A 13,612-nucleotide genomic window follows, 5' to 3' on the forward strand; every position below is an offset into this window, starting at 1 on the left:
ATTTTTTCGAAAAGTTAAAGTCCTCTTTCCTCCATAGTCTATCCGTATTTCAGCATTTCAATAACTCTGAAAACCCTCCTAAAGTCTCCTGATGCAATTTCCTTTAAAAGACACACTCACTCAGAGCTTAGCCTTCAATGAAGAGAAAAGAGCTGCCAGTCCACACTTTTGCATTATCCTTCTGTGCAATCCACACCAGTCACCAAACTTCCAACTTTCATCAGCTTTGGTTGCTCTCCAGAGACCTTTCTCAAATTCTCTCTAACAAGCTTCAGGGATGGGACCAGACAAACTTCTTCCCCAAACAGAGATCTGGGTTTCCTTCCTCCTGCCACTATTCCTTCTTGTAGAATTTAGTATCATGTATTTAGTATCATACCACAGGACTTCTGAGCTGGCAAGGAAGGCAGACTTTTCTCTATGTCTGAGGGACTGTGTGCCTAATGAGAATGAGCATAAGAAAAACTCACTGCAGATACAAGGTATTTTAACATACATATGTTATCAACAGAGAGAAAAGCACTATGTGGAAAATGTGATAAATGAAAATCTTTCATTCTGTAGGCATTTCTTTCTAAAAAGACAGCATTTTAGAGAAAGGTTAGCATTTCATAAAACTTGTATTTCTGTAATCTAGGGGAGTTATGCCTGATTTTCCTTCATATGAGAGCTATTTCTCTAAAGTGCCAGGTATTTTACTCAATACGACATTATTCTGAATGATTTTAGGTGACATTTTCTGTTCAAGGACATAACAATTTAGGAATAGATTTTCTCTCCCTGCCCTCATGTAGGAACTGATATCTGGTGAACTCCAGACAGAGGCAGTATTCTCACAGTATATGGATTACCTGCATCAGAATCACACTATGGTTCCCAGCCTTGCTGAATCAGAATTTCTTGCTGTGAGCCCCAGGAATGGGATGTACATTTTAAATGTGTACTGTGTGTGATTCTTGGGTACATTAAAGTTTGAGGACCACTAACTTACACTATTCAAATTAATATGATCTGGCTGGGTGTGGTGGCTCATGCCTGTAATTCCAGCACTTTGGGAGGCTAAGGTGGGGGATCATTTGAGGTCAGGAGTTCAAGACCAGCCTGGCCAACATGGGGAAACCCCATCTCTACAAAAAAAAAAAGAAATAAGAAAATTAGCTGGGCATGGTGGCACGTGCCTGTAATCCCAGCTACTCAGGAGGCTGAAGAAGAATTGCTTGAACCCGGGAGGCGGAGGTTGCAGTTAGCTAAGATTGTGCCATTGTACTCCAGCCTGGGCGACAGAGCAAGACTCCGTCTCAAAAAAAAAAAAAAAAAAAAATACATATATATATATATATATATATATGTGTGTGTGTGTGTATGTGTGTGTGTATATATGTGTGTGTGTGTATATATATATGTGTGTATATATATATGATCTTCACACCTAACAGGTATTGTTACTGCTATTGATAATATGACTGGTAGTAGCTGAACTTTACTGAGTTCTTATCGTTTGCCAGGGTGTGGATAAAAAAGAAATGAGTGGTTAGAAAACATACAAAAACTGTAATAGATTCAGCACTTTTCTTTTAGCTCCTAAATTGTTTTCTGTTGTTGTTGTTTTTGGAACCCTATAACAGTGAGTCACTTCTGAGTATGTGGTCACAGGTTTAAACTTGGTCCCACTTCAGGACAAGATAAAGGGAATGGCTGTTGTAATCTATCTCCAAAGCTACCTTTAACATTTGCAGACAGATAGTGTGGTGAGTAATTTGGGGACCCAGCAGCAGCAACAGAACCATAATTGAGAAAATGAGATTTAGAAATATTCTTAAAGATTATTGGACAAATACAACATTTTGAAAGATGAAAACAGGGAAAAACAGTAAGTGATTAAGAGCAGGGCAATGGTAGTGGGATGGTCTTGCAGGAGGGTGGTAGCAAATTTAATGTGTTTCTTTTGCATGTCAGTATTTCTAAGGATGATCCAAATTCTAGTATTGTGTCATGTAGTGGGGAAGTTTTCCCCAGAGGCTACAGAATAATTCACGGTCAAAATGTCACTTCTAATTTAGTGTCTATGTTTCACCCTATGCTTTATTAACCTTCAGCCAAGCAATAGGATACTTATCAACACCTACGGCATTTAATACATGTGATTTCCACAGAGAAACAGTAACCCAAAACTCAAAACCCTCCTCCTTTCAGCTCAACTGACATGTTTCCTAATCCCGTCAACACCAAAGGTACTGGTGTTGGCATGGCTGAGAGTATCACACAGGTCATGCTGTGATGTATGATCTCAGCCCATGAGACAGAAATCATCCTTTTTTTTTTTTTTTGAATCTTTTGCCAAATCAATTCAGCCAAGAAACAATCTGACACTGCTAGAGATGGAAGGCATGCAAATGTTTTTAAGGTGATTTTTTTGGTGGGCCTTGAGAGAGAGTAAACACATGAAAATAAATGGAAAAGGGTAAAGGACAGACTCCAGACTTGAGTGAGCACTGATTCCACTGCTGCCAGTGGAAACTGAAATGGAAGCCAACCCCGTTAGTGTCTTACAAGCTTAGGCATCAGATGCCTACCAGAGCTGCTGTCATATCTGAGTACTGCTCCATTCCCAAAATGTGAATCTAGGTCAGTGAAATCCAGCAACATTTGCCCACCAATTTTTGATGGTTTGTTACTTTGTGGATGAGGACAGCTGAATTCATGGTGACAAGGAGAGTTTAAACTATTTTCCAAAAAGTCTACGAAAGGCACACCATTGTGGTAGTTATTTCTGAAGTCATTTTGTTCATCATTGTCCCCTGGGGCACAGAACAGGAATTCTGTAATTATCTGCCAAAGTGTTGATCTGGTCCCTTTTTCTCCCTCTAAAGTCCATCAGTCACGATGTTCTGTTACTTCTCTAAGTGGGCCTCACTTTCCGCACTGCCCTTTCCACTTTCACAGCTACTTTCCTAATACAGATCCTCCACTCATTTATTCATAGACTGTGCTGTGCAATGGCATCAGCTAGTTTTATTACTCCTAATCTTTATTCCTGTTAAATCATTACAGGAACCGTGCCAGACAGATCTTTCTGAAAAAACACCTTCAGCTTCTACTCCTCTGCTAAAAAAAAATCTGTGTTGTTCCCCACAGCCCACAGATAAGAAAACCCCAGTTTCATTGGCCAAGATCATTTGAAGCAGCCCCAACTTGTATCTCTGACCTTATCTCTCTCTGTTTCCCTGCATACAGCCCCCATTCCAGCCATTGTCTCTTGATTATACTGTAGACACTCCCCCAGATTGTTCTGTTTGTAATAACCACCACTCTTCTGTGCCAACTATGGCTTACGTTCATTTAGGTGAACTCAGACTTGGAGTCTTGCTTCTGGTTGATCACTCCCTCTCCAGAACTCCTACCACCTCTCCTAGGACCCTGAACCATTTATTAGGCACTTATGTTGTGTTGCACGGTGACAGTTTTTATCTTTTAATGTTCTCTCTTGTTTCTCCAGCTAAATGGGAGCAGCCTTGAGGGCAGAGATCATTTCTCATCCGACTCAGTATCCCTGTGCTTGGGATAGTATCTTTCATATATTAATAGTTGCCGCTCAGTAAATCTTACCACTGTGATGTCTTTTCAATTGCTGTTTTAAAAGTCTTTTTGGAGAAGAGACAGTAATAAGAGGTTTTGAAAATCTTAGCTACTTTTCCTATCAGAGTTTTATGTATGAATTAGAAAATTATGTTTTTTAGATATCCAACTGAATAGTTATATATGTAACTGAAGCTTCTTCTAAGAAAATAGAATGAAGTTGGAATCTTTCTGTGGTTTTCCTCAATCAAGCATAAAAACATTGCTAAGCACAAACAGATACAAAGATGTTCCGGCTGGGCGTGGTGGCTCACGCCTGTAATCCCAGCACTTTGGGAGGCCGAGGTGGGTGGATCACAAGATCAGGAGATCAAGACCATCCTGGCCAACACGGTGAAACCCTGTCTCTACTAAAAATACAAAAAAATCAGCCAGGTGTGGTGGCAGGCGCCTCTAGTCCCAGCTAGTCAGGAGGCTGAGGCAGGAGAATGGCGTGAACCCGGGAGGTGGAGCTTGCAGTGAGCCGAGATTGCGCCACTGAACTCCATCCTGGGCGACAGAGCCAAAAAAAAAAAAAAAAAAAAAAACCGCCAGAAAACAGATGTTCCATCACTTCCAGGCACTGAAAGGACAACATCACATTAATAGATTCTACAGTGAGCCCACTCTAAAATAATCCTTACCGCTAGTGCTTTATAATTATATGGTTGCTACTTTTTGCCAAGTAGTTGTTCACTCCATCCTAGGTTTAAGACACAGTATTTCACCTTGACTGGCTGTTATGAAATTTCCAACGGGAAGGAACAACACTTTCAATTCCTAGTGAGGCTGATTCAACTTTGTTTTTTCAAGAAGAGAACGCGTATAGGAGATAGGGGTCACACAGGGAGAGCTGGAGGCAAAGCCATAATGCCAATCCATGAAATGGATTCTAAGTTCTCTGCTTTGTCCTCATGGGCATTTTGAACCTGTAGGCAATTATGCTTCTTTAGTAGAATCAACATACGATTATTTTAAAAAGTAAGGTATTCTCTAATATCAGTAATAGTGTGAAGTTTAACTTTTTTCCCCCCTTTTTGGCTATATCTTCACACAGTAAGATCAGGTCCTGTTGTTAGGTTTCTCTCTCTCTCTGTGTGTGTGTGTGTGTGTGTGTGTGTGTGTGTTGGGGGAGGAGGTATGGAAACATGAGTCAAATGCAAGCTTCCTGTTCTCAGAAAATGATAACATTAGTGATTTTGGTAACTTGGAATATTTTAATGAGGAATTTTAGCATGTCAAATGGATTAAATCATGGCATCCAAATTATTACCCAGTTAGGTATTATATTTCAAGTTTATACAATGTTGAATTCTGGGCAGGAAAAACCTAAGAAGTTTCTAGCTTTCTATGGCTTTAATTTGAATATTTTCTTTACTTTTACTGATAATGTAATCGGGATATGTTATTTTGCACCTATATGAAAAAAGGTTGGCTTCTTCAGGTGCACATTATTCGGATTCTAAGCTAGGTACTTTTGGAAGTTGCAGGTATCCTTGAAAGCAGTGGCTCTCAACTTGGCCTGTGCATTAGACTCACCTGTGGAGCTTTTAAAAAATGCAGATGCCTGGGTTCCATACCAGACTCAGAACATGAGCATTTTCTGCGATAAACCCAGGGTAGAGTGTTTTCAGAAAGCTACTCAGATGACTTTAAACCACTTTCTCACTAGGAACCACTAATTTAAGGTCACTTACAAGACTTGTTCTTTCAGAAGCTAGAGTCTTGGATTGAAAGGCCCCTTATGAGGCTATGTGGCCAACCATCCAACAGATGATTACCCCTACAATATCCTATAGAGTCAGTTTAATACTTTTTGATGGTCTAGTATATAGTGGACAGGATGAACGGCACTTTTAAATATAATTTCTTCCCTTTCCCCTTTCACATGTTCTTGAAAGCCCAAAAGAAAAAAAAAAAAAGGCACATTATTCCCTTTCTTCTACTTGGCCAAGTTTGCCTTCTTCCTGCCTTGGGACTAATGCTAAAATTCAGCATGGCTGTTTTGGTGTCATAGCTTCAAATTATTTATTGGCTTATTATGCCAAAACATTTTATTTTGGCCACCCTAGCCTTGTTGGCATACAGCTCTGGGAATATTGTCAGATGAGGCCACTGCTGCCAGGAAAGGGAGCATAAACAGTTGTTAAAAATTCAGAGGCTATTTGGTTTTGTGTTTTAATTTCTTAATACACGCATGGCAGATTTTAAAAAATCATTGTTTTGTGGAGCTGGTGAATACAACAGCCAGATAATAAGACAAAATTAAACCTACAATGGGATTGTCAGTATGCCTTTCATAGCAGAGATCCAAAGTGGAAAATCTTGTGGCTACATACTATAATTCCCTGTGACAACAATAACTAAAAATGCGAAGTCTTTATTTTTCCATTTCAATCACCCTGCTGATATGAGTTAGTTCTCATTCTGTCTTTTGGGTTTTGCTAGTTGTCATTAAAGGAAATTCCAGGCAATAAAAAACATACAAAATCCAAACACATTAAGGGTTTTTCCATCTTCATTTTTATATGCATCTATAAAATAACATGGACATTTTTGGACATAAAAGCAATGCTGCAGCTGAGTCAAAACAAGAGGAAATACAGTCTGAGTGATCTCTATTATACAGTTAGTCATTCAAAAGAAAACCAGGCTGTGTGCTATGCAATTTAATACAAAGCAGCTCTTGTCTTCATTCAAGGAATCTTACAAACTCAGTTAGTTATTTCAGGAAGTAGATAAGAAACCTAAAAGACATTTCCATTGAGATGCATTGTGAGCATTTTAATTTAAAATTACAAGTCTATTGAAAAACCACATACTGTATTTAAGCTCCATTTACATGACAAAGGCACAAAAAATGGAGTGGTGATCTCATAATTATTTTCTTACCACGTCCTTGTAGTATTTTTATTAAAAGTATTTTTAGGTAATAATTTATTGTGATACAAAAGAACAGAATTACTAATTTAAAAAAAGTCCACCAAAGAAAACTATAGCTGTATCCCATAAACATACACAAATGTAATACATGAAAAAAATGAAAACAAAAACAAGACAAAACAACAAAAAACTCCTCTCCCACGGGGTTAGGAAGGTGAGGATGCTCCTGCTGCTGCCCAGCCAGCAGATGGCACAGTCCCCCAGCTGGTCCGTGCTGCAGTCCCTCCCAGGTGGGGTCAGCAGCTTCCTCCTCTGAATAGTTTCAGGAAAGTTTTAGCTAAAGGTTACCACCTCCCCTGACTTCCCTCCCTCTTTCCCTTCATCCTTCCTCCCCTCCCCTCCCTTCATCTTTCCTTTCTTAAGAAAATTTTTTTTTCTCCAATTGACTGGAAGAGTGAATGCTACCAAGGAGGTCAAGTTAAAAATCATTACTGAGAATTACTGTGAGTCCCTCCTGAGGGCAGATATTACAATCTATCCTCCTGTGAAGATAGCATGTAATTAATCCAGCTTTTTGGAAAAGAAGGCAATTTTGGATCTAGAAATAGAACAAGGTGAGATGTGGTATAGATTTACTCTTTCTTATGTCTTTTTCCTCCTTAAAAAAAAAAAATAAAAACAGAGTAGTCTATGGAAAAGACAGGCATCATGTAGATGGTAAAGCAAGGGGTTAGGAGTTAGGCACACTTAGTTATTGGAGAATTATTTCTGCAAGTCAATCATAGCCTACTTCCAACAATGTAACATATATATTTTTCCTAAACTTTAAAAAATTAAAGTATAACATACAAAGTGTAATATATAAAGTATAACACACAAAGTGGCCCTCTGGACCATGACTGCCTCCCTTCTTCTTAAAATATTATTCTGACAGCTAACAGTAGAGAGTAGCTTTGCCTCTTGTTTAATTATGTGCATGAAAGGCTAGAATATGTATTCTTTGGGGGTTGGCTTCTTTTGTTCAAATTATGTTTTTGAGCAGCATTTCCAGCTTTGGAATAACTGGAGTTCTCATCTTAGAGAAGGCAAACATTCCTTCTGGAAGAGTACAAACAGGTCTAATGCCTGTGTATGAATTAATTTATCTTACATTGCTTTTTTTTTTTACATGTAGAGGGGTATGAAGGTGATGATACAAAGTCGGGAGAAAAACTATAGAAAATGCAGGTTGCTCTAAAAACTAATTTGGCCTAAAAGTATTTCTAGGATCAGATTTGCTGTTAGGTATCTAGCATTTGTTCAAACCAACCTAACTTCTAATAACTTTGCCATATGGATGGTAAAATGCAGTAATAATGTCTTCCTTTCTTCTTTCCCTAGATTGGTACCCTGTATTAAATGTGTTCTGGAGGCCAGGCGAGGTGGCTCACGCCTGTAATCCCAGCACTTTGGGAGGCCGAGGCAGGCAGATCACTTGAGGTCAGGAGTTCGAGACCAGCCTGGGCAACATGGTGAAACTCCATCTCTACTAAAAATACAAAAATTAGCTGGGCGTGGTGCCTGTAATCCCAGTTACTCAGGAGGCTGAGGCAGGAGAATCTCTTGAACCTGGGAGGTGGAGACTGCAGTGAGCCAAGATCAAGCCACTGCTCTCCAGCCTAGGCAACAGAGTAAGACTCCATCTTAAATGAATGAATGAATGAGTGAATGAATGAATGAATGTGTTCTGGGCTTTTTAGCTGAGAATTGCTAAGCTCTTCCTAGATGCATGATTTCATTTAAATATACAATGCATACACTATTAAATCTACTATAATCTCGACTGGCAAGATGATTATCTCCATAAGAATCTACTTCATTAACCAAGAGTAGATTGCAACCCATTACAAAGTATTTCAAATGCAATAAAACCACCCAGAAACCGTTGGGGCTCTCAGCTTTACCTAAATATGTAAGAAGTAGATTCTGAAGGAACCAAGTACTCAAAGAGCAGTGACAGAGGTGAGAAGTAATCAAGCTTTCAGTGTGTAACACAGGAAGGCACAGTTCACCTCTGTTTAAGTAATATGCTGGACTTCTCTACAGAGGAAAGAAGGTTTACAAGGGAAAAAATAAATATCTGGTACCAAACTCACACCTTTCCTGAGACTGCTCAGATCTTGGATACCAACAAAAAATGGAAAGTCAGGAGGTAGGTGGAGAGACACGGAAGGAGCAGACAAGCTCAGCTAGAATCAATCTATGGCAAAATAATTAGAAAAGGTTTTCTAAATAAAAAAGAAGATTTAGTATGGAGTGGGGTGGGCAACTGAGGCCAGGGGAATCAGGGTCCAGGAAACTTGTTTCTGGAACTGTAAGATCCCACTCAAAATGATTATTTCATCAGGTCTCAGTATTTTGAACTGTAAAATGGGAAAAACAAAACCAATCATACTTTTATCACTTGTAAGCGATATATTTGTATCTATTCTTCTGTCTTCCTGCCTGTCTATAATAACATGGAGTATTTATATTTCTATGCTAGTAGTTAGCAATTAATAATTGACCCATTATTAATTTTATTGATGGTTGTAATATAGAAACCAAACTACTCTCAAATAAATAAAGCAGCTGAGTTCATCCAAACCTGAGTTTCACCAACCCATTTCCAACCTGTGACTATTTCCTTAGGCAGAGCTCATTATTCTCCAGATCAGTTTGTCCTCTTATTTTCACTATAAGGTAACAGGACATTTTTGATGCTAGAAACATGGCAGGTGGGCAGTCACCAAATCCACAGGCCTGTGGTTTAGGCAGTACATTTGCTGATGGAAAATGCAATCTCCAACGAATGCCTTTCTAGCTACTGAGGATTATTTATAGGTTCTGACAAGTAGAAAAGGAACATCATTATTAACAGTAACTCGAATGAACTCTACAGGGAGGAGGACTATAAAGTCTTCATAGGATGCCCTTAAGAGATGTGGTCTGAGAGAATCTGACCATGGGAAGGGAAAGATGAAGAGAGAAATAGGAGTGAGTTGCCAAGCCATGCAATAGGACTTAGGGCTTGGGTTTTTTTGTTTTCCCTAGGTCATCAGTGGTCCTCTTTTCTAACTGCTGGGTCTTCCTTTTCCAATGTTGGTCCAACATCTCTGAAACAATGCAGGGCTTTCTCCTCAAAGACCTGCTGGGCCCAGATTGCTCCCTCACGGTGATAATCTTGTCTTCCTCACTGTTAAGTTCCTACTTCTTCAGACCTCACCTGCCCCTTCCACTTGTACCTCTAGAAACCCACTAGAAACTCCTTTATGAGTTGAGTTGGTTTGCTCACTTTGCTCAGTCTTTGCTTATGCCATGTCCCCACCTGTAATTTTCTCTCATTGAATTCTACCCTGTCAAATGCCATCCATCCCTCAAGACTCACATCTAGTCTCATTTTCTCTACAAAGCTTTCTCTGAATATCTAGGCCTCAGGGAGCTCCTCCTTTTCCTCTGAACTTTGAAGAGCAGTTAGGGCCTGTATCATATAACGTAGTGCTAATTAGTCATATTTGATTACCTTTTATTTTGTTATGTGTTAGTCTCGCTAGACTATTTGAGTTAGAGACCTACTGAGGTAGGGACCAAACGATTTGAGTTAGGGACCTAGTCTACCCAGAATGGCAGAAGGGGCCACTTTTTCTAGTTGGTCCACCCAGAAGGAGTTCTTTCTGCTAATTCACACAAATGCAAGGTATAGATCAGCTTAAACCCTCTCATCTTATAATCGATCTCAGACATATGCAGACCAGCCTTGCTACCACGGATAGATACCACAGTACCTAAGGAGAATAATCATCTTCCTACACCTCCTGAGTGACACCATTTATCAAATGTTTTCTTTCAAGACACCAGCTTTTTTTATATACAGGAAGTTGACATGAACTTCCAGATGAAGCAGAACAAAAGACATTCTCTAAAGTAAATGAACAAAAGCCACCACAATAAAAATCAAATTCTGAGACAGATTGTTCAGCAATAATTAATAAAAGCCTTAGAAACGGAATCAAAGATACAGTTTGGGAAGAGGCGGAAGAAAGGCCAGGTGAGCTAGCTGAAAGAGTGGCAGATAATACAGAGGGGAAATTTAGCTCAAGGCAATGATTGCTTCCCAGCCAAACAACCACGCTTGGCACTGAGGTAGAAGAGAAAAAACCTGAACGAGCCTCAGGGCCCACAGATTTGCTGTCTAAAAGGAACTTCCGGCTTTGGCCCTTTAATAAGTCATGCATGCTGGTATGCAGGACCAGCTGAGAGGAAGGGGCTGCAGTCCTGACCCACCATTTAGTATTAGCACTATGACCTGGGGCAAGTCACTTGATCTAGTTTTCTCATCTGCAAAATGGAGATAATACCATCTCTCTCATTCATTTATTCATCCCTTCATCAGACATTTATTAAGGGCCCACTGTGGGCCCAGTGCAAAGGAGCATAATGATAAGCAAAACAGACACAGTCTTTATCCTTATTGGGTGTCCGTATCATCTCACGGGGTTGAAGTTACAGAGAAGGAAAGGGAAAGCACTGCACTGTAACAGAAGTTCATCTTCTTTATCAATGACTTCCACTCTTGATTTAGCTGTGTGACCTGGGCAAGTCTAATTTTCTTCTGGCAAGTCTATTATCTATAAAATGAGGAAATTTCCGGTCTTAAAATGTTATTATTCCAAATGCAAATGAAGAAATTAAGCTTTTTAGGTACTTCTGAATCAGGGCTTTCTAAAAGATTATTATGAAATAGTCCAGATGCAACAAAAGGATGAGAATAATATAACAAACCCTGTGCACCAACTCTCCAACTTAAGTGAAAAAACATTACAAGGAGCTCTATCTGGTGGCATGCCCTCTTTTCCCCTGAGGGATAATGGTGATGAGTTTGGTGTTTATTATTTTGAATCATGGCCTTTTTTAGGAAATCTGGTATGTAACTAAGAACAGTTCACCAGTGAAGAATTCTTCCTACACTTAGGTGTTCCTGGCTTCTAATGAATGTGAGGTCACAATAGTGCACATCACAGAAGCTCCAATACCTGCCTGTTCTCTCTCTGCCAACCCTGCTTGTTACTCCCCCTGCAGAGAGAATGTGAAAAACCCTGTGGCAGGCACCCCCACTGCATTTAGAAGGAGCACAGTTTTGTATTTACCTTAAGGGCCTTCTGTGCAGATTCACTAGACCCAATTGCGATCAGGTTAGGCCCAGCCATGCTGCAGAAACTCTTCAAATGCAAGCCATCTGCCACCGGCACTGTGGAGACTGCATAGTCCTACACGGACAATAGAAAAACAAGCAGTTTAGTATTGCAGAATAATTCTAAAACTGATTAAAAACTTCCCTGAACTACACCTACTCCTTGAAGGCTGTCAGGGACCTTGAATATTTGGAAGAAAAACTGGGACCCACAGGTTTGGATATTGCTAGTTAAATGAAGACTGCTTCTAAGAAGAGAGCGGAGTCACCAGATGTGTGACTGCTGCAACATCTTTGCTGGCTGTTTGATCTATGGAGTGGGCTACTCTGGGAGGGTGTATTTGAATATCCCGTGTAAACAGTAGCTCAGCTGGAGACTCACATCCTCACGGGGAATGGAGCATCTTGAGAGTTATATCCCTTCCTATGCAGTGCAGAGAGCCAATCTATTAATAATCAATAGCGGGACCTTAAGAGGATGTATGTGCAACACCTAGCACGGTTTCCAGCACACAGCAGGCACTCAAGCACAGGTGACCCCTGATTCCAATCTAAAAAAATCTGTATTTCATAAGAGTCAATTGGGTTTCCAGATTTTTTTTTTTTTTTTTGAGACAGGGTCTCGCCATGTTGCCCAGGCTGGTTTGGAACTCTTGGGCTCACGCAATCCTCCTGCCTTGGCCTCCCAAAGTGCTGGGATTACAGGCGTGAGCCATCACGCCTGGCCTTCCAGATTTTTTTTTAAGTTGTTGATTATTCCAGGAACATCTGCCAGGTGGCTGTATAATTATACACTGGAAGAAGACAGAAAATGCCCATGCTAACTTTGTTGTTCTTGTGGTAGCCCAATGAAGCCGAATTATTGAGGAATTTGAATTTTATAGCTTATAAAACTTCTAGTAAATGTACAAATATTACGAATTATTGTACAAAGCCAGTGAAGCGTAAACACCATTACTCATGATATTGATTCAATGGGTCTATGATTATGTATTAAGTAATTACTTTGTGCCAGGCATAAACTACCTTTTACCTACCTTAAAAGTATCAGCCAAGATTTCAGCACCTCGTTGATTTGTCCTTTTGGAAAGGCCCACAAAAAATTCTCTGCCTATAATAGATGTCATGGAACATAGTGAGCGGGTGGCACCAGGGACTGTACATCATTTCTTTTATCTATAAATAATGACTTTAAAGCATCACACAGTTTTCTCTTACCACAGAGGACAGCTTCACTAAAGAGACTACAAAAAATGATTTCAAACTACTGCCCTTAAGAATAAACTTTTTCAAATTTATAAGGGCAGAAAGTAGGATAGTGGTTTCTAGGAGCCATGGGGAAGGGTAAATGGGGAGTTATGGTTTAATGGATAGGAAGTTTCAGTTTGGGAAGATGAAAAAGTTCTGGAGATGCGTGGTGGTGATGGTTGCCTAACATTGTGAATGCTCATGCCTCTGAACTGTACATTTAAAAATGGTTAAAATGGTAAATTTTATGTTATGTATATTTTACCACAAGGAATGAAATTTTTATTTAGGCAATAATACAGTTAAACATATTGGTAATCTCTGGTCAGAAATTAAGTAATAGCAATGACAACTTAACAGTACAACAGTTCCTCAAATAACATCATTTTGCTCAACTTTGATCAGGAAAAAGAAAAAATCGATTCTGGGCTGGGGCCATGGTCTGCATGGAGTTTGTACATTCTCTCTAGGCCTGCATGGGTTTCCTCCCACATCCCAGAGCTGTGCACAGCAGGTGAATTTTCACGTTTACAGGGTCCCAGTCTGAGCAAGTGTGGGTGTGTGGGTGTGCCATGATGGGACGGTGTCCTGTCCAGGGCAGGTTGCCACCTTGCACCCTGAGCTTCCAGTATAGCCTCCAGCCACCCTCGATGACCC

At 39.9% G+C, this 13,612-nt stretch overlaps 1 protein-coding gene across 1 annotated transcript in view; it reads right to left on the reverse strand.

The window, feature by feature from the left end:
- DDAH1 (dimethylarginine dimethylaminohydrolase 1) overlaps positions 1 to 13,612 on the reverse strand; it is a 142,117-nt gene that overhangs the window by 20,040 nt on the left and 108,465 nt on the right. The window contains exons 3-4 of the mRNA XM_003892135.4: positions 12,745 to 12,818; positions 11,664 to 11,783 (exon numbers count right to left, since the gene is read on the reverse strand). Of these exons, the coding sequence (XP_003892184.1) occupies positions 11,664 to 11,783; positions 12,745 to 12,818 (194 nt within the window). The remainder of the gene's footprint in view (positions 1 to 11,663; positions 11,784 to 12,744; positions 12,819 to 13,612) is intronic.

This window comes from Papio anubis, chromosome 1 (assembly GCF_008728515.1).
Source record: "Papio anubis isolate 15944 chromosome 1, Panubis1.0, whole genome shotgun sequence".
Classification (NCBI taxonomy): Eukaryota; Metazoa; Chordata; class Mammalia; order Primates; family Cercopithecidae; genus Papio; species Papio anubis.